Source organism: Clytia hemisphaerica, unplaced genomic scaffold (assembly GCF_902728285.1).
Source record: "Clytia hemisphaerica strain Z4C2 unplaced genomic scaffold, Clytia hemisphaerica genome assembly, whole genome shotgun sequence".
NCBI lineage: Eukaryota > Metazoa > Cnidaria > Hydrozoa > Leptothecata > Clytiidae > Clytia > Clytia hemisphaerica.
In genome coordinates, this window is record NW_027104057.1 from 195,988 (window position 1) to 216,700 (window position 20,713).

General features: G+C 35.5%; 1 protein-coding gene across 1 annotated transcript; it reads left to right on the forward strand.

The window, feature by feature from the left end:
- Positions 1-172: 172 nt before the first annotated feature.
- Positions 173-20,416, forward strand: LOC136812215 (transient receptor potential cation channel subfamily A member 1-like). The gene is made up of 13 exons (XM_067068695.1): positions 173-620; positions 1,296-1,473; positions 12,825-12,990; positions 13,536-13,687; positions 14,058-14,197; positions 14,916-15,028; positions 15,663-15,892; positions 16,332-16,528; positions 16,807-17,136; positions 17,667-18,056; positions 18,308-19,007; positions 19,613-19,794; positions 20,179-20,416. The coding sequence occupies exons 1-13, from the start codon at positions 208-210 to the stop codon at positions 20,414-20,416; spliced, it is 3,429 nt and encodes a 1,142-aa protein (XP_066924796.1). The 5' UTR covers positions 173-207.
- The last annotated feature ends 297 nt before the right edge of the window (positions 20,417-20,713 follow it).

The window sequence follows — 20,713 nt, forward strand, 5'->3', positions numbered from 1 at the left end:
TTAAAAGATTTGAATCGAATTAAAGAATACCTCGAATTAAAGAGATTAATTTAGAGCTGAGGTGACCAATATTTTGGTTCGAATTACAGAAAGATATATCTGAGATTCGAATTAGGAAGTGTTAACTGAAGTCATTTCAATATATTTTACCCATTTTCATTTTACCTTTCAGTGTAAACTTAGAAATATTAACACACAAACAAATGAATGCTGAATAAAATATACCCTAAAGAAGAAATGGAATTATCAGATTTGGATCCGTTGCCTAGCAACGAGGAAAAGAATGAGCTTTCAGGGGGTGTGGATGAAGAGGGGTTTCCTCAGCAATTTGATGGGGCTTCCTCTTACACAAGTGGTACAAGTGATGCAGACGTATATTTCATACAAGCAGCCAGTGAAGGAAATCTTCTCCGAGTTCAACGTTTCATCACTGAATTAAAGCGAGGCGATTATAAACGATTTGAAAATGAAAGAGATCAACTCTTTAAAGGGTTTTCGGCGCTCCATATGGCAGCACGTTATGATAAAGTGGATATAGTGAATTTCTTGTTGGATAATGAGGCGCCGATTGAACAAAAAGATGAAGAAGATGAAAATACACCTTTGCTACTCGCTATCAAGTAAGTCTCCCATTAATTTTCCGCGAAATGAGCCATATAGTTATCCGTTTTCTGAAACCTGTAAACAATCAAACAGGTAATAATGAAAAATAAAAACAACTGACTTGTTGGCTTTAAAGCTGGATATACTTCAATCTGGGAGTGATATTTTCAATTTTCATAGACTCTGACTTTTGCCACAGAGAAAAGAGTTTGGCATCTGCTATAAAGGCCTTCGATAAAAATAGTAAAAAATAATGAGTTTAGCTCATATTTTTAGTTTTAGGAAAATAATTTAGCCCCGTCATTGATATTGATGTATTATGAACATTATATGCTGACAAAGCAGAATAAGCAAAATAATTTCTCGTTTGTGCTCACGTGGTGCCAAAAGGGGAGCACGTATGTAGTTCTTTCTTTGTTTAAAAATGCTTTGTTAGCAAATTGTAGGAGATATACGTTAAATGATGTACTTTAATAGACGTTATCTGAGTTTTTTATTTTTCTAAAAAAAGCGATGCATTGTGGGATTGTTTCGAGTGTATTGCAATATAATTTTTTTAGGAATTCCTCGATGGATATCTATTTTAATACACTTGAAACAATCCCACAAATATGCATCACTTTTTTAGAAAAATCAAAAACTCCGATAAGATCTATTTTCTTTAATTATATTTGATTACCTCTCATCTCCAGATACAACTGTGATGAGACGGCCAAACAATTGATCACACGTGGTGCAAGTGTTTGCTCGTGTAACAAGTACGGCACATACGCTCTCCATTTCGCCGCAAGACGTGGTAATAAAGATCTCTGTGAAATGATCTTGAATAATCCGTGTTGCAAACTTGATGAACAAATTGACAAATCAGGGGTAAGTGATTTTATATTATTCTCTTTTACCGAGAAAAGGCACCTACTAACGGATTCGTGCTCCTTATACTACCAGCGGTTTTTTAAAGAGGTCTGCGATTAAGACTAAGGAAAATTGGGGTCAAATGAAAAGCAGAACATTGATTTAAATTATTCCTTCGAATTACGAATTTACAGAATAAGAATAAAATAGTATTAACTTAACTTTGAAAGAAGAATACAGTTTAAGGGAAGTCTGTCGACATCATTCAAATGTTATAACTCTGTGTATAACTGTTCTTCGTGTATACTGTTCTTCGTAACATTCAAGGTATGTATAGGTGCAATTTATCATTTAATTAATCTTCGATCAACTTTTTCCAACAAACTTTGTATTAACTTCAAACTCTAGAGTGCCAGCTTCGCATGTTCTATTCGCTTTTCGTTTACATTTTTTGACTCGATCACTTCTCTCAGCTGTGGTTGTGGTTGTTGTAGATGTTACATAGCCAATCAAACAAATGCAAACGAGCATCATCCATTTTAAACGATTCATTGCTTTCAACTATGACGAATCTCCGTTAAAGTTTTTCTTTCGAACTCTTGAATAGCGCTACTCTTGAATCGAAATGACCTTACTCGTTGGGAATGAAACAAGATATGAATCTTTTGGAACAATCTTCGTATATTATCACTTCTAAATCATCAAAATTGTAACCCCTCCTCTTTGGCACATATACTAAATTTCTTTATAAGTACGGCCCTATTCCGTGATAATAATCTACTTGGTTTGAATCCCATGCTCAATATAATCCCTTTTGAGAAATCGGCTTCTTAAAGCATCAACAGTAAGTTTATGTATCTGTGTATTTTTGACACGGAGACGGCAAGCTTTTAATTTATTTACATCCTGACTGACTGAGGACGACGGTAAATCAACACTTTTACCGTCTTCGATTTTGCGGGTCAGAACTGCTGGTTTTTCCGAATTGCTTCAGTCACGCCACTCCTCAAAAGTGCAACTACATAAAATATCTCTAAAATGAAGAGTTTTTCAATGTGAGCTACATTTGGTATCTGATTTCGGCTACAATCTAAAGCACCAGTTTTTCTTCTTTTTATTTATTTTGATATGTTATTGGGGTTCTGAAGTTTTACAACAACTGATAACCTACTATTACTACGAAACTAGACCTGGTGGGTTGCGAAACTAATTTTTTTTAAGGAGTTCCTTATACACCAGCCCTTATTTTGAGGTTTATTCGGCTCAGGCAATAAAGGGGACTTTATACTCTGAATTGTAGGAACATTAAAAGGTGACTTGAGATATCCATCTATCTAGGTAAAGAATTTATAGGGCCTTAATTTGCGTACGTCTCAAAAAATTTATTTCTTAAGTGAGTTTTTTCACGGGTCCTAAGGAATGTCCCTTGCAAATCTGAGAACGGTTTTTCTCATCCACGGAGGATGAAAGATATGGAAGGATTGGCATGTTTTCTAAGGGTTACGAATGTAAAATATCATAAGTGAAATGCACGCTTTTTTATAAGCACAATTATAATGAAATTTGTCAAAAAAATTGGCAACATAAACCTGAGAACTCTTTCTTTTAGAGCATTTATTACTGTGTATGACCAATTACCTCCAGTACTGCCGAGTAAGGTTAAGAGAATTTAAGCCTCAAAGCCTCAAAGTTCCTTATCAAGTTCCTTATTTACATACACGTTTTTTTTTTTATAAGAACGTCAAAAATTTTCAAAGCCTTCGGATGTTCTTAGTTTTTTGGATTTGAAGCCTAAAAATGTTCTTAAAATGTTCTTATTTTCAGCATTTTTTGAGTATTTTGATGTAATTTCTTAAGAAATTGCATGTTTTTTAGTCTCCAAAGCCTTAGTATGTTCTTAGAATGTTCTTAAATTTTTGGGCCTCGAAGCCTTATGTTCTTATATAGTTTGTTCTTATAAAAAAAAAACGTGTAGCTGCTAAGTTTGGATAACCATCTCTTACTGTTCCTTAAAACTTGTTTTCTTATTCTCAGCCTGAGCAGTTCCTAAACAATTCCTTATTTTTTGGACCATTTTCAGCCTCGAGTTCCTTATAAACGTGTTCCTTATATAAAAAAAAAACGTGTAACCCGGATCTATAATTGGTGTAACTTGAATAAAGCTAAAGTGATGATGTTTTTCTCCGTCTGTCCTAGGACAATAATGTGACAATATTCAAAACTCATCCTTAAAGAGAAATCATATGTACATTTTGTCAATCAATATAAAATGATGGGACACCAGGTTCTCCCTTGTATTACTTTTCTGTTTCTGATCAAAAATAAAATCTAGAAAGTAAAGAATAAACACTCAAGTAAAAAACGAGCAAAAAAGAGGATGCCCGATCAGTTTATATTCTCGAATTGAAATTATTTTTGGGCTAAAAGATAACGATTATACCAAATGTTTGTGGACGGGCTATAAATTTTGAGAAGTTATTGAAATGTTTCTTAAGGATGATATATTCACTCTAGAAGAAAATCTTGTCACTTTCCCCCATGAAAAATTATAGATATAAATTGTTATGGTATCGAATCAATATAACATTGGGAAAACAGCTGTTGATTTTCCGCAAGTTAGACTATATAAAGATCCTGAGATAAAGTTCATTTAATAAAATCTGTATATGAAAAAAAAAAACACAAAGACACATCACAGAATAATCAGATAAACTTCATCAAAATGGGTCAAAAATATGGTATCATTGTTTCAATTTGCTTACTCGTTAGTTTTTGTGTATCAGAAAGACTTGTTCCAAATGAAAGCGATTTAGAGCGAATTCAAAAGCGCATCAATCTATTTAAAGAACTCGCTACAAAATTTTGCGAGAGATACCTTTCTTACTATGAAAGTTTTTTTAAATGTTGGCAAAATATTGTGCAGGGATCGGTCCGTTACAGAGCTAAAAACAGAAAGTTCCCTGGTACATATAGATGCATTGAAGGCAAGGTTTCACGGTTCGTCAACGTGTGTTGGCTTGGTACGTGTTTGACCATTGAATTAAAGTTCAAAGCATGTTTTCACTATGAATGATATAACCGGAAAAGTGTAACATTATTGTTAAGTAATAGTTCTGCAAGTACAGTTGACGCTCTTCAACTCGACGCTCTACCACTCGATACATTTGATATTATTCAGTGATATGGAAAGTCACAGTCAATAAGAAACTTTCATAAATGACGCTCAGCTAGTCGATACGCTCCATTATTCGACGAAAATCCAATCAAAAATCGAATCAGACAGCGTCAACACTGTATTTATTAGGAAATTGTATTTGGTAACATGTTTAAGCTTAGGTAAATCTATATATTAATACGCTAAAACGTGTGTGTTTACAACGTTTTGTAAAAAGTTTTTGAAAATCTAACAAAGCTCTACAAAGCCTCCTCTTCATATTTTCTATACAGGTGCCTGAGAGCTGGATGGGCTAAAATCTTCCTTCTTCCCAAATATAATTTTTTATTCTGAAGAATTCTTATTCAGATGCTCTTTAAAACTTTCTGTTTACAATAGCGGCTTCCTAGCACTTTCAAAACTTTTCAAAGTCACCCTCAATATCCAGCCACGATGGCTAGCCACGATGGCTAATAAGATCTAAAATATAATTCTTCTACGCAATTTACTTAATTGTGGTTAAGAATTGCAATGCAACTTTATCTTTTTTCTCCTTTCTTTTATTATAAAATCAAAATCTTATCATCAATCGACAGCTTTCTTTTTTCCGCTAGAGTTTTTTAGATGTATAGTGATTCGCTGGATTAGGACACGCAGCGTGCGTGTTAGTTTATTTTTTATATAATATTGTGACCTGCCCAATGAACCTAAATCTCCATTAAACACGTTTCTTAAAAATAAAATACAAAATTCTTCTTTCACATTGACATCTTACTTCTCTCACTTGGTGCATTCGCCGCCTGTTACAAATTCATTGATCAAAGCATTGGCGTTATGCAGGATGGGGCAAAGATTACATCACAGTAATATATTGCTGTTCTCCCTTGAGAACGGACCGAGGCCGAAACATGTCGGGTAAAATCAAAATATAATAGCCGCATTCTTTTTCACCGTTCAACATATTAATATTGCTTTATATAATGATACAACAATCGTAATGGGATAATATCTGTTTGTATAATTTGTTCCTTCCAGTATTTTTTGCTTATTTTTTGCTTATGTCTAAATTAGTCTAAGGAGCATGCTAATGTGATGCGTGATGTTGGCTATTTTTCACGACTGTTAACGTGATGAGCCAATTCATTTTAGTGATCGTTTAAGGCAAAAAATGGCGTGTTGGTTTCATGAGGGGTGCTGCTGGTGGGTGATCTTTATTGTAAACAGGCTTGTTTGCCAACAAGAATAATAAAAAATGACTCTCGAAAATGACTTTTCAGTTTTGAGGGCAATGTTTTCACAAAATTTACCGGTGTGCATACAATTTAGCCATGAGAAAGATAACCCTCTGAAAATGCTTCATTAAATCTTTTCTTACATTCTTCACATTATAATTTTAAAAGTTTATTTACAGTACATTCCCAATAACCATTTTGATACATTTGAAACTATCAATTGCAAATATCATAAGATTCTTTACAATGTTAAAATAAAATTTGAAAGAAGATAAAAATATTTTTTAGTTAGTCCCTGCATTTCCTTCCACATTTTCATACTTTATCTTTTTGGCTTCCTCCGTGATACTATTGGTCAAAAATTATTCGGCTAAAAGTGATGAATAATTGGATGGACGAAATTTTGACCAATGGTATCTCAGTAATTTAGTTTTACTTTTCATAACATGCTTGAAGCTTTAATTCAACAGACATGCAATCACCATTCCAGCACACATTGACGAAGTGTGATATATCATGCAACGTACGTTCATTCATTGACACCATCACAACCTTGATTGGCAAGATGTTTGCACCATTCGATACGACATCTCATCCGCATCAGTTCCAACTTCTTCATTGATTTATCTGGATCAACTGTCTTTGAATCACACGTACTTATTAAAAGTATAGCGAATATGAAAACTGTTATGGTTAGCAACTTCTGCTGCATTTTAATCTAATAATTCTGCAGACGTGTCTTTGCGCTGTCGAATACGTTTCTCAAATAAAGTTTGAATGATTTACTTACTGAGTAAGCCTCATTCTTATTTTCAATAAAGTTTGAATGATTTACTTACTGAGTAAGCCTCATTCTTATTTTCAATAAAGTTTGAATGATTTACTTACTGAGTAAGCCTCATTCTTATTTTCAAGAAACTTTACACCTGGATTTCGACAAAAGATGACAATATTAAAATTGGCCTAAAATCCCGAAATTATTTATTTTACTTATATTCACACATCATCTGCCACCATCTTCAAGGTTTTCTCTAAAGGCTGGACAAAAGACAGATCTTCTTTCTTCTTAGACGACTTGAAACAATCAATATTTTGACCCGTAAAATCCCGCACTTTTGACCCGAAAAATAACTGATTTAATTGTCGTCCTCAGACAGTTAAAGTTTAGACAAGTCAAAAACTAATCGTCTCTACTGTAGGAAAAACTTGCCATTGTTTCATGAAAGAAGGTGTATAAATTTTCCTGTTGCCTTGAAAAATATTTACAATTTTATACGGTCGTGAGTGTACCAGTTACATTGTCCACATACAAATCATAGAAAACTTGGATTGAATTGTCTCATGATCAATATTTCATTCATTGGGTAACAGTAAACACGACATTTACACGGTGATTCAGGAAACAAATGTTTGCAGTCCTGGTAAATTTCCTCCTTGTACACTTTGCGCCGTGTAGAACTTTTGCTTCGAGTGATAGTGATAGTGATTTTTTACACTTTTTTCTATTGTCTTTAGGTGTGAAAAAAGACTGGGGCGGTTTTAGGGAGGTAAAACGGACAAAAAAATGCCCGTGCGGTAATTGGCGGCTATGGTGGAAAAGGTATATTCCTCTCTGGTCAAGTTCTTCCTCGTCAGAATAATTGAAATAGTGCAGTCCCTAAATTTTCTCACCTTTCTTGCATATTGTCACTTGTAAATCCTATCTATTTGATTTCTCGAGATTGTCATAGGAAAGATTATTGGTCAAAATATTTTTACAGAAATTTCGCACAAATTTTGAAAGAATTTTCTCACATCGCCCCTCCCTCATTTTGCTTTCTAGCATTTTTCTATTATTATATTACTATTATCATTTTTATTACATTACATATCATAATAGGCCTATGAAAATCCCCCATGGCATAGAATATGGAGGAGATCAGTGGTAGTAGACGGAAAATTCATGAACGCGTGAGTTTCGATAGAGTTTCTCATTACAACAGGACTCTAACACCAAATTATTTTAGTAAAATTTTTAAAAACCTTAGCTCAACTCACTCTTTTGTTTTTAAAGGGACATAATAGTACTTGCGGAATTTGTAAACTTACTGTATGCTATTGCAGCAGATACAAAATTAAACCAAATATGGCTAATTTTGATTGTTCAATTGTTTTACAAGTTTTTTTTGGTTACGTGATTTTAATTGTTCTCTTTAATGACACGTGGTTTGCGCAATGTTTGCATTTTAATACTGTAATGTCCCTTTAAGGTTTACGGTCAACATTTTGCCATTTATTCTTTTTAAAGGTTTTTCTTTCGAAAAGTTTGAAAAACGTTACAGTATACTAAAAACTAATGGCTGATACATAGAGTGCATTTTATTTGGATATTCGTAGTATGCTTTAATAATATCCACACGATCCACATTTACATTGAGGTTAACACTACAAAATACTAAAATTAATAATGAATTTGTTTACTGGTTTTCAGTCCTTTCATGTCAATTAATTCACAACACATTCTTTGAAAGTGAATTCTATCTTGACGCAAATACCTCTAAAACAAACATTCGCAGATCGTGTCACGTCTTGCAATACGCAACCAGTTGTCCGTAGTTTCTTGATAGGAGAGAGACAATTCTCGATAACAGATTTCCAGCAATCTGCATACTCCTTGATATCCTTCAGGGAATCCAGTTTGCACATAAATATAGCAACTGATTTACACATAGCAATCTTGATTATCCGTTCTGTCGCCTTTTTTTCTTTAACAGCAGGTGGGGTAGATAGCGAACTGACCGGCATCACCAGACTTAGTATTAGAAATGCGGCACCAAAAAGGCGAACCATGGTAGCAGTTTATGTTGCACAGCTAGTTTGAATCATCTAGCTGTGCTAGAGTTGTGTTTTTTTATTCTCTAATAGCACGTTTGTATTCTGTTGAGTAGTTTTTCTCTTCTCAATTAACAATCAGAGGCACCGTTTTTGAAAAAACCTTTTGCGATTTGAAAATAATGTTAATAATTATGTTTTGCTTGAAAGCTTAGCTTTTCCAAATTACTTGAAAAATTAGAGAACTAACTAAGAGAGAAAAAAAATTGCAGCACTGTTGTAACTAACCTGATAACAGCTGGTCATAATTATCTCACGGGCACGGTAAACCTCTGAAGGCACACTTAAAAATTAACCATCTGAGGAAAATAGTCCTCCCGTGAAAAATTCTACAACAAGAATCTTGTTGTACGCCGGAAAGTCAAAATGAATTTTCCTGATACGGCGCCCTATTCATAAAATCAATCACGCCACTTTGTTGTCATTCCTAGTCCTTTTAGATGAACGCGATTCTTACGATTTTGAGATAGTATATTGGTCAATTGTTTTGTTTTCACCCATCCTTTTAGAGCTTCAGCGTGGTGTGCAGAAAGCAATCATAATCTGATCTCAGGTTAGTCGTAACTGATTCCGGTGGTCTTCTTTAGTTTGTAGCTTCTAGTCAAATTAGTCTCCTTAAGCATAGATTTCCAAATTAAAAACTTTATGAGGTTATTGAATTTTTGTGATTTACTCTTGTAAATCATATATACAAATCAAATATAGCGTCCTATAACGTTCGCCCCCGGAGAGGCCAAATGAGGCCTCTACAGCCCTCTGGATACCCCTCTGAACTCCCTGCGAGGGTCTCCCTCAAAGCCAGCAACCCCCAACAGTCCTTGGAAGCCTTTAAAAAGCTTGGGGTACACGAAAATTCGTCCAAAATCGAAAAAATGCCCTCCTCGTTTCAACTTATTCCCCCAATTTGTGAGTTTGAGAAAAACGACTGTCCTACAGTCTACATCTGTTTTCAGTCTTCAATAAAAGATTCTAGAGGTTTTGCCGTACTTTACTTAAAAAAATGTTAATTTTATGTACCATAGTACAAGAATATTTCTAATATGGTAGAGCACATTTGAGACTGGAACTAAAATTTAGGGATTCTTTTAAAAAAGCGAGTTGGTCTAGCTCTTTGTGTGATTACGTGAACAAGGGTTTCTAAAATTAGATTTTCATGATCTTGACGAGAACGGCGTGAAGAAAAAGTCAAAGTATTCTTTTTGTGTCAAAACTTCTCATACGAAAATACTCTATAACTCGAATTTCGCATTATCTCGAAAAGAATTTCTGGTCCCTTCACTTAACAATACCTTATAAACCAATCTCCATAACTCGAATAAATAATAATTATTAATTCGAAAAAAATTTGTGTTCCCCGTGCGTATTCGAGTTATGTTAGTATTTCAATGGAATCATTGCATTACAGATCAAAACTTTTCTACCCATAGAGTTATTGACTCAGTAGAATTTTTATCTAGAACTAAACTGTTCAAAGGGATTGATAAATGTTACAATGACAAGTTATTTCATTTGGTTAAATTATATCTTTCATAAAGTTAAGATAAACTATTATAAGGAATTCTAATCAGCAATCATACGTTTGAATTCTGATAAATTTAGTGAGTTACATATTCTAAATCTTTCTTCTTAATCCCATGCTCCTGGTTCCCCGTAAATAAATGAAAGTTCAATATTTCATCAGTTCAAATAAGTTGTGTTGTTTCATTTCCAGTCCAGTTCAGTCTAGCATTTCTGGGTCAACATCTGGAATGCATTCTTCCATTGTGAAGCTGACATTTTCGCAAGCTTTGTCCAAACACACGTTTGCTTGTCTGGTCACCTGTTGACTGACACAGTCCATTACTTTAGCTGATAGACATTCTTCCATTGATGACTTCCAACACATTTTGTAGATGTTGTCATCCTTCAGTAGATTTATATTCATGTGGCAAGCTTTGGTGGCTTGAGTTTCGCAAGCCTCGATTCTCATTCGGTCTTCTTCAGTCATTTGTGGCTCTTCGTCGATTTGTGGCTCTTCATCGATTTGAAATTCAGCTTGAGCATAAATTGCCACACAGAAAGCGAGCATGAAGACATTGAGAAGGCCAGCCATGGTTACAGTCTTTGTTACAAAGCTGAATGGTAAAAATTCAGTTGGATTCTCAGTCTTTTTATACTTTTTTCTTTAAGTATGGATAATTAAGGAGATTGTCTGCACCTTCGAATTTTCTCAAATGGTTATTTACATTGGCACGCCTTACATAATGCTTACTCTCACCACGCCTCTTTCTAGCCAGCACCTTATTCTCCTGCCAATTTGTTACCTGTAAACCGATTATAAAAATCACGAATTTTGTGTTGTTTGATAAAAAATAAATAAGATGAAACAATTAGTTTTAGATCAGGCACTGGTTAGTACTGCTGAGAAAACCCTGCTTGTTCATTTAGGCTCAGCTCATTTTACACCTTTAGCCTGGTATATTTACACCTTTAGCCTGGTATATTTACACCTTCTAATTGTTTCTTTCCACCTAAGAAGACCTTCTTAATTTGGAACCATTAGTTTTCCTATGGAATTGATTTTCATGTTCCCATGAGATATTTACATCCAAGTCTATTAGGAAGTAAGTTTATAGCTATAAGAAGGTTTCTCTCGTTATCTCGAACTATTTTTTCAGTGTTAAATATTAAGCGTCGTTGCCAACAGAGGGGCAGTGTCATTGAGTTTAAAGCCCGAAGGGCTAGAGTAGAATCTCTAACCTTTCCCAGGCAAGAAAAAGTGAAGTCACTTATTTTCCATTCAGAATGCGCCGTAATCATGTCGACGGATTGTATCTAGCGGTTCCTTTATTTTTGAAGACTGCATTTTTTGAAATCCGAAAAATGAAAAAGTTCTCAACTTATAAGCTAGATGAAGCTGAAAATTTTATCAATATCAAAGTGTGAATATAGTGAATTTCAAAAAAAATTATTAAAACCATTAAAATCAGTTTCTCATTTTCGCGCACTCGATATATTTGTTTCGAAAAAGTTTCAGCCCAACCTTCTACTAATAGTGCATTGAAAGCATATTCAGCCACGGAGGGCAAAACGTTTAAAAATTAACAGGCACTATTGAATATTGTACAGCCTCTATTTTGATCTCATATTCCGATGGCGAATTTAGCGGCCGCCCACGCTAAAGCTCTCAAGAGGAGCGGACCAATTTCCCGTCGGCTTTTGATGTGTCGCATCCCCATTCAGGTTCAACTAACCTTACGCGTAAACCTGAAAATTATTTGTGTTAGACCCGCCATTCCCTGAAAACAGGGGCTTGTGTCCAAGCCTCCCACTGTAAAACTCTTGACGCGGTCTAGCGAAATTCTGTAATCTAAACCTTGCAGATCTTGAAAATTTTCCCGAGCTTCATAGCTTCGGCTTTTCGGATGATAATTTCTGCATCAGAGTGCAAGATTACTGCGTTGGAAAATTATCCTCCAATTTTTGTCTCCCATGACACTGAATTTTCTAACTTGAAAACAAAAGAATTGAAATCCCCAGCCATAAAAAATGTGGGAATATCAATCCCTATGAGTTTCATTCCATTATTTTTATTCCCACGGATTGAAAAACTCCTATCGGGTCTGTGAGAAGGGGGTGTCATTGAAAAGAAATATTTCCTTAGAAAATGACAGCTTCAGTCAATGTTTACGTTGACCTAGAGTTAGCTAATTTTGGCCTTCTGCCTATCGGAGTGACCTAGATCATGCTTATTCTATAGAATATCCATCAAAATTAGATTGAAATATCTTCCCTTATAATTAGCATTAATCCTTGACTGAATTTAATCTAATTTTTAATTCTTCTTTACCAATCAAACTCTATGCCATGTTAGCGTAGCATATCTAGAATTGCTTAGGTTTCGAAAGCATCGAAATTCAAATCCTGACTAACCATTGTGGCAAAATTCCATTCCACCCTAATATCAATATTGTGGGTGGAAGGCTGCTACCGGATCCACAAAATCCTCACATGAACATTGATAATTGTGGTGAAGGGATTTTCCAAGAGATGATCACATTTTTGGTCACCGATTATAGGTGTGGAAGGGAAAAATGCTTTGAAATCACTTTTAAAATCTTTGTATTTTCCAGGGTTCAGCTTTGCATTCAGCCATGCTTAGTGGGAATGTGGAAGTCGTTGCATTGTTGATCACCAGGGGAGCTGACATTTGCCATGGTAACAACGAAGGAGAGCAACCCATTCATTTGGCAGCTGCTGAAGATCATTCTGATATCATTGTCATGTTAGCCAAAGGAGGTAAATAGTTCTTCGCTAAATTTTTTACTAATTCCAAAATTGAAGAAAATTTTCAATAAGTTAAAGCCAAAGGCCGCTAATTTCCTACATAAGTTGTGCGGTCCGCGTGATTTTCATACAAGCACTGGATTAGAAGTAACACTTACCGCCAGAATTTGAAAAATGTAAAAGTGGAAACATTATTACGATCAATTCGTTATCCGAAATGCGGCGCAAATTTCAAAGGCTTCACTTTTTATTTGATTCGCCTCTAGCCTTGGGCTTGAAACTCAATGGAAATTTTGTATATTTCAGTCTTCAAAAGGAGTAGAACCTCTGAAGGTCGAATTCACTTTGAACTCAATAAGACTCAGCTCTTCGTAACTCTTATAATCTCAAAAAAAAAAAAACTTTCCCCACGATTGATTAGTGATGGAAATTCCACTTTATGTAAGGATTTAGTAGTATATTCTATACTCTCAAGTTATTTATTAAATTAACCTCCAATAGCCGTGAACCTCCGGTGCATTATCCTGAAAAAACAACACTCCTTTTCTTTTTGCCAGTGTTGAGTAAAGAGCCAAACACGAATCTACACCGAGAATTACAAATCCAATTTGTTAATTATGGGACTGGTGAAAAAGACACTGCTCTCCATATTGCAGCACAAGGTGGTTACATCGAGACTGTTAAAACATTAATCTCTATTGGTGCTAAGGTAAAATGTGGTTATATATTTGGGTTCATTAGGGTGCAAAGCTCGTACAAGCCAATCAAGCTCGACGCGCTCTAATGTTTTGCGCTTCAATGACAAAAAACAGTAAGAATCAGGCGATAGTCGAGCTTGCTTGCGTAGGCCTGTAGTACCGCTCGGAAAGGAAAAAAAGTCACGCGCCCTATGTTTTGATTTACCCTAATCTCCCCCGCAGGGAAAAAATAAATTTAGAGAATTTGGTTTATTGAGAATTACAATGCCATGTTGCATTGTGGGGTAATTTCCGGTAATTCATTTAAGATCTATTCAGATGTGGATCCACTCAGAATCTGTAGAGCTAGTTGTTTTATTATCTTGCGATTATGAATGTTAGGTGAACGTGAGGACGGATACAGATCAGACACCATTGCACTTGGCAGCCATTGGTGGACAGTTGGAGGTCGTTCGTTACCTTCTGATGAATAATGCGAAAGTTGGTTTAAGAGATAATGACCAGATGACACCACTTCATAAGTAAGCAATCTATGAAGAGTTTTAATGATTTACTCTCACTAATATTTTGATTGGTAGTAGCATTAAGGTCATTGTAACTCTCTTCATAGGGAAAGGGTCCAAGTCACAATTTTTGAAATTTTGAGTGGGGTACATAAAGTGGACTGTCACCAATTCGAACTTCTTTGTTACGAATATTTCTATAATTCGAAAAAATTCTCAGAACCCGTCATGAAGAAACACTCCTAAAGTTCTTTTTAGTTCCAACCAACCTCGCTCCCTGTGTATCATCGCGCAGAATGTGGTTTCCTAATTTTGACGTTCTAATATCTGACGTATTATCAGCTTTTCGATGCTTACTGATACAAATATTTTCTGCTCAAAGTTCAAATTAACGAGAGCTAACTGTTGGTCTGTTCCTCTCATACCTAAAAACTCTGCAGATTGCACATTTATTTGGTTTTAAAACTCCATTCCCCTAATGTAAGAAAATACGCTTTCCTGTATTACAGTTGACGCTCTCTAATTCGATCTTCAAGGGGAATTCGATTTTCATCGAATAAGGGAGCTTATCGAATAAGGGAGCGTCGTTTATGAGAGTTTCTAGTTGACGGGGTTTTTAAATTTTATCGAATAAGGGAGCCTATCGAATAGTAGAACGTCGAATTAGAGAGCGTCAACTGTACTTGCTTTGATTCTTTGGTTCTTCTCGTATTAATTCATTCTTCACCTTTAATAGGGCTGCTCAGTTCGGTCGTTTAGAGACGTTGAAATTCCTTTTGGAGCGCGGAGCGCGTGATGATGTTCGTGACCGTGATGGGTTCACACCTCTTATGTGTGCCGTGTGGAAAGGTAACCCTTTAAGACTATTAAATCTTTGGTAAAAGTTAGCTTTATTATTATATTCAAGCAACCGTTAACGTACGTTTTATATGATAAACCATTTTGACGAAGAACCACCGCCTCCACAAGATCTTTAATCGTAACAACCTGAAAGTTAGCTATAGCTGCCTTCCAAATGTTTCGAGAATTATATCAGCACACAATAAGAAAGTTTTAAATCGTCAAGTAGATACAAATAATGAAAACGCAAAATTGTGCAACTGCAGAAAGAGGAATGAGTGTCCATTGAACGGAAATTATTTAGAAAAAGAAGTTATCTACAAGTGTAACGTCAAAAAAGTCGATACCGAGGAAGGCAAACACTACATTGGTTTAACTGCCAATTCTTTCAAACAACGTTGGTTTATAACGTCTTCTTTTCTGACGTTTCTAATTTTGATGTTCACTCTTGTTTCCGAACCGTTTCGTTTCGTTTCGGAACGGAACGGAACCGTAACGTCTGGACATGGTCTAAGGAATATATATTTTTTATTCATTTGAAATACTCTATTATGATCATTCCGTTGCAAGCAGTTACCATGTTTACATACCACATACCAAGGAATTTTTGATTTCTTATCTTTTTCGTTGCTACTTTCTTCAGGGCACAACCACGTTGTGGAATATCTGCTGGAACGAAACCCAGCACGTATCGATCGACTACTTGGTATAAACGATATCAACTCAAGATGTGTTTTACATCTGGCCATCGAGGAGGATTGTTTGAGCACGCTGGAAATGCTTTTGAAAGGAAAAGGAAAGAAGTTGATCAATGATACTGATAAAGATTACAAAAGTTGTGTACATTATGCTGCAGAGAAACCAGTCGATGACGTAAGTTGGCGTCACGTGGTTCATGACGTCATTAGTTTTTATCTTGACCTTTTAGGTATCATAACATAAAATTCGAGAATGTCTGATTGAGGCCTTTACTCCTGTACTGTAACTTAATTCTTAAAACAAAACTTATTTAGTTTAGTTACGGCTGGCTATAGTTCATTTAGCCGAAGACACCTTTCCAGGGCATGTTAAATTATAAACTTATTTGTACTATACTTCTTGAAAAAACCACCTTTTTCGGTGTATTACTTCATTGTCTCATTTATGAATACGAATGGAGAAAATCTAAGAACTTTACCGTGAATTTTAAGTTAAAGCGTCAATCTTTTAATAATTCATGGTGAAATGTTGTAAAGCTGAAAAACTTTCGCTTGTTTTGTTTTTTTTTCCCTGTGAAAAATACTTCAGTTATGATCCAAACCTCTCACTTCAGATGTTGACGATGCTTATAAATAACGGGGCATCAATTGATGTGTCTGACATCGATGAGAAAACTCCTCTACACACAGCCAGTGAACTTGGTAATCTATCGTGTGTTAAAGTCCTTGCCAAAGAAGCACCAGGAATCATCAATGCAACCGATGCTAAGGGGATGTCTGCTCTCCATCTGGCTGCAATGAGAGGTCACATGTAAGTTATTCTACTTAGTTCTGTTTCAATGGAAAGTTTGTAAAGATTCATTGGTTATATTGATGAAAAAAGTTTTCATAACCTATCCATGTTTATTTTGTCTAGAATTTTTGAATTTATTAAGCATGTTTTCTTTTGAAATTTACCAGAGCAGACTTTAGCTGTATTTGCAATTTTTTGGTATTGGGCAAAGTAAGCGAAGATACATTAATGATTCTTCTCGTTGTTTTACTGACTAAAGATAAAACTTTGTTCTTTTATTGTTTCAACTATTATAGAAAAGTATCAGAAACTTTGATCGAACTCGGGGCGGAGATTTCATCACGTGATGAGTGGAATTGGACGCCCTTGGATTACGCCGCCCGCCATGGTTATTCAAAGACACTGGAAGTCTTAATCGAGAATGAAGCTAAGGTGGACGCCATGGGAACCAATGATGCCACGCCTCTTCACCACGCCTCACAATATGGTCACGTGGATTGCATCAAGGTTCTTTTGGATAACGGCGCTTCTTTGAAGGCGGCCAATAATGAAGGAAAAACGTGTTTAGATCTGGCTGTGGAGAATTATCAGAAGGAAGCATGTTTAGCACTTGTCAACCATGAACGGTAATCCAATAATTCATTTTAATTAACTTCGGAAATAACAAAAAAAAAAAACTCAGCCATTTCACAAAATGGTTCTGCAAAATTAAGTAATGAAAAATATCAAACGTAAAAACAACAACTTACAGAGTCAACAACCTTTTTCCGCATTTCACATTCCTCGCCTGTGAAAGCTCATATGAAACATTGAACAATTTGAATCTTACTGCTTGAGAAATCAAAACTCCAGAAGGAATTTTCAATCACCCGTTTACTTAGGAACTCTCCGAGAGTCGTTAAAAAGCGGATTTATATCCGACCAAAAAAGAAATGGATGACCAAAATAGTAAAAATATTTTATTTTGGGTGGTAGACAATTGCTTCTTAAAATAGTGTCATTTGATTTATTTTACTGACTTAAAGTCATTTATACGTACAATAAGGGCAATAAATTAGAGTAAATTGAAAAGAAATCGATGACCAAAATAGTAAAAATATTTTATTTTGGGTGGTAGACAATTGCTTCTTAAAATTACGTTTCTTTATCATCATAGATGGGAACAAATGATGCGCCACGTATACCCTTCACAACCTCCACCTATGGAGAAATTGATTCGTTTGGCTCCTGACATTGCTGAAGTGGTTCTCAATAAATGTGTGCGTAAAGAAGACATGAAGACAAAGGGAAGAACTGAATATAACACCATTTACGATTTCGGTTATCTAGATAAACTACCAGACGAGAAGAACTTGGAGGCTCCGTATTTCGGACCATCCGTTATGATCAAATACCGAAGAAGTAATTTGCTTCAACATCCTTTGACTGTCAGATTGATCAATTACAAATGGGCGCGAATGGGGCGTTGGTTATATATTGGAAGTTTGACCTCATATATTTTGTTCGTCGCGCTATTGACGTCGCTCCTTGTTGTTGAAAAAGACCAGTAAGATTTTCCTTTTAAGACAAGTTTTTGAATCATTACTCGACTTTGATAGAATTTGAAACTAAGATGCAAAGTCGAGTGCAGGGTTATATTTTCTTCTTTGTCCGAGTCCTGATTCTAAGAAATTCGGACCAAATTTTGCTCTCTAAGAGTATGCTTCATTCGCTTGAATCTCTTTTTGTGGTAGAGACTTTTGTGACACACTGTAACTTAAAAACTACAACTTAAAAATAATTCCGTTTTCTGCACAGTGACCAGGATTTGAAGGAGAAAAACCAGACGACCACAAATTTCTGCGACAACAGACCTAAAGATAAAATATTCGTCGGTATTGTACCCTGGCTAACCCTCGGTGTCGCTTGTTTTCAAATCATCAAAGAATGTATACAATGCCTGTATCTTGGAAAAAAATATCTCAAAGACGTGGTTAACTGGTTTGAATTTATCTTGTATGGATCGACATTCTCGTTCATGTTACCGTTCATTATGTGTCAAGTAGGGGGTCACGAAAATTATAAATTCCTCTACGATTTGAAGTGGATAGCAGGCGCAATTTCAATCCTGTGTGCTTGGTTCAATTTCTTATTATATCTGAAAAGAGCACCTTTCTTTGGAATATATGTTTTGATGTTTATCGAAGTTCTGAACACTCTTCTTGTGGTATTAGCAGTGTTCAGTATCTTGATTCTTGCTTTTGCATTATCATTTTATTGCCTATTTAAACTACCGTATGGGTTAGCTAATGATGATGATGGCAACACAGCGTTTAACCATCTCGGTACAGGAATTGTGAGGACAATCGTCATGATGATTGGAGAGCTGGATTATAGAGATACTTTCACGGAGAAGTTTAACGACAACACGAAGAAATATTTACCGTATAAAGGAGTATCGTATTTGGTTTTTGTTTTCTTCTTAATCATCATGGTCATCGTTGTCATGAATTTACTGGTAAGTGAGTCCTTGGATCCAGTCTCTTTTTCCATAATACCCTTTCTCTGTGCATGGGTATAGCGACAAGAATATTGTTGAAACTACCTACTGGGTTTTGGATTTGAAGAAATCTAATAAGATAATTCTACAGAGCTTATGAAAGTTTACAAGAATCGTCCTAACTTTCACTCTGGTGCGGAAATCTGTGGATCCTTTGCTACTGTGAAACTTACGTTCTGGTATATGTGTGTTTCATTGGATTTTCAATGAGTTTAAAAACAGGATATTCAGCTTAGGGTTCGTAAACGTAGTAATCGAAATAAATTTCCAACGGAATAACTAGTTGAATGGATACTTATGGGCTACACTAGACGATGCTATCATCCGTAAAATATATTATTATGATATAACATAGTTTGTATATTATGAAACATAATATGTTGCGCGGCGGATAGAGTCTGTGTTTAGAACAGCTGAAAAAAACTCCTTGTTCCTCTTAGATGAAACTCGTCTTAAACTATTGCATAGTCTAGGGCTACACAGGCTTTTCTGTAAAACTCTTTACTATCAACATTTTGAACTAAAAACTTTGATATTTAATCTCTCATATCTGTGATTTTTAGGTTGGTTTGGCCATTGGAGATATCGAAGCTGTCCGAAACAATGCTTACATTCGAATGTTACGTGGTCAAGTTCGCATTCTTGAGATCCTTGAACGCACTTACCCGAAATTCATTTTACGTAGAATTCATACCAAAAATTCTGAAGTCGACAAACCGAAACGTTACATGAACAATTGGGAAAGGTAAGGATAGATTGTCTCCCGGGGGGGGGGGGTACTTAGGCAAGTGTGACCCCAAAAAGTCCAGGGGGGTCTGGTTTTTCCAAGGGAAAAAGTCCAGGGTGTCACCTTGCCCGAAAAAGACTCTTCAACATAGACGGTACAATTTTTTTCTGGGATAGCCCATCTTTTCTGATTTAACACCCTTGGCCTGATGAGGTCCTATACAAGGATTTCGGGACGTTGCAATCATTTGATATTTTATCTGAATTTTGACAGAGAGACCCCTTGATTTTTAATACCCTTGAAGATTGATCATTTTGACTTACCATTATCGCATTATAATAATGGTTGTAGATTTTAGTTTGAAGTTCTTAATGAATATTTGAATATTTTTTTGTTTCTCAGATTCATGGATTGGATTTCGACGTTGGATTTCGACGCTCTTCAAGAAGATCAACAAGATATGACGTCACGTGAAATTCGAATGCGAGAACAAATAACCAATCAGGAGAAAGAATTAGAAAAAACAAAAAGTAAAATGAGAGTGCTGACGTCAGCAATTGAAGAGCAAGCAGAAATGATGAGGGTGATGGTTGCTACTATTGATAAAATACCGAAGCATGAACTTAAAAAGTATATCTAAGAGTGAAACATTTGGTATTTTCCATAGATATTTTTCATTTTTTAAAGTCCCTAGACTTTATCGTTTTCTTAATCAACTTGCACATGCATTTAAACTTTTTGATAAGAGAGATGCCTTTCCCTTCTTCATTGTAAGGATGCCACATGCCGACAGTAACATCCCATCGTGCATTTTTTATGGATCCGTCTTTTCAGAAATTTTACGGATAGCACGTAGCACACTCATGTTTGAAGATCTGACTCCTAGAGTCACTGAGCTTTTCATTCGAATGCGAAACCAGGGTGCTTCAAACGCTTT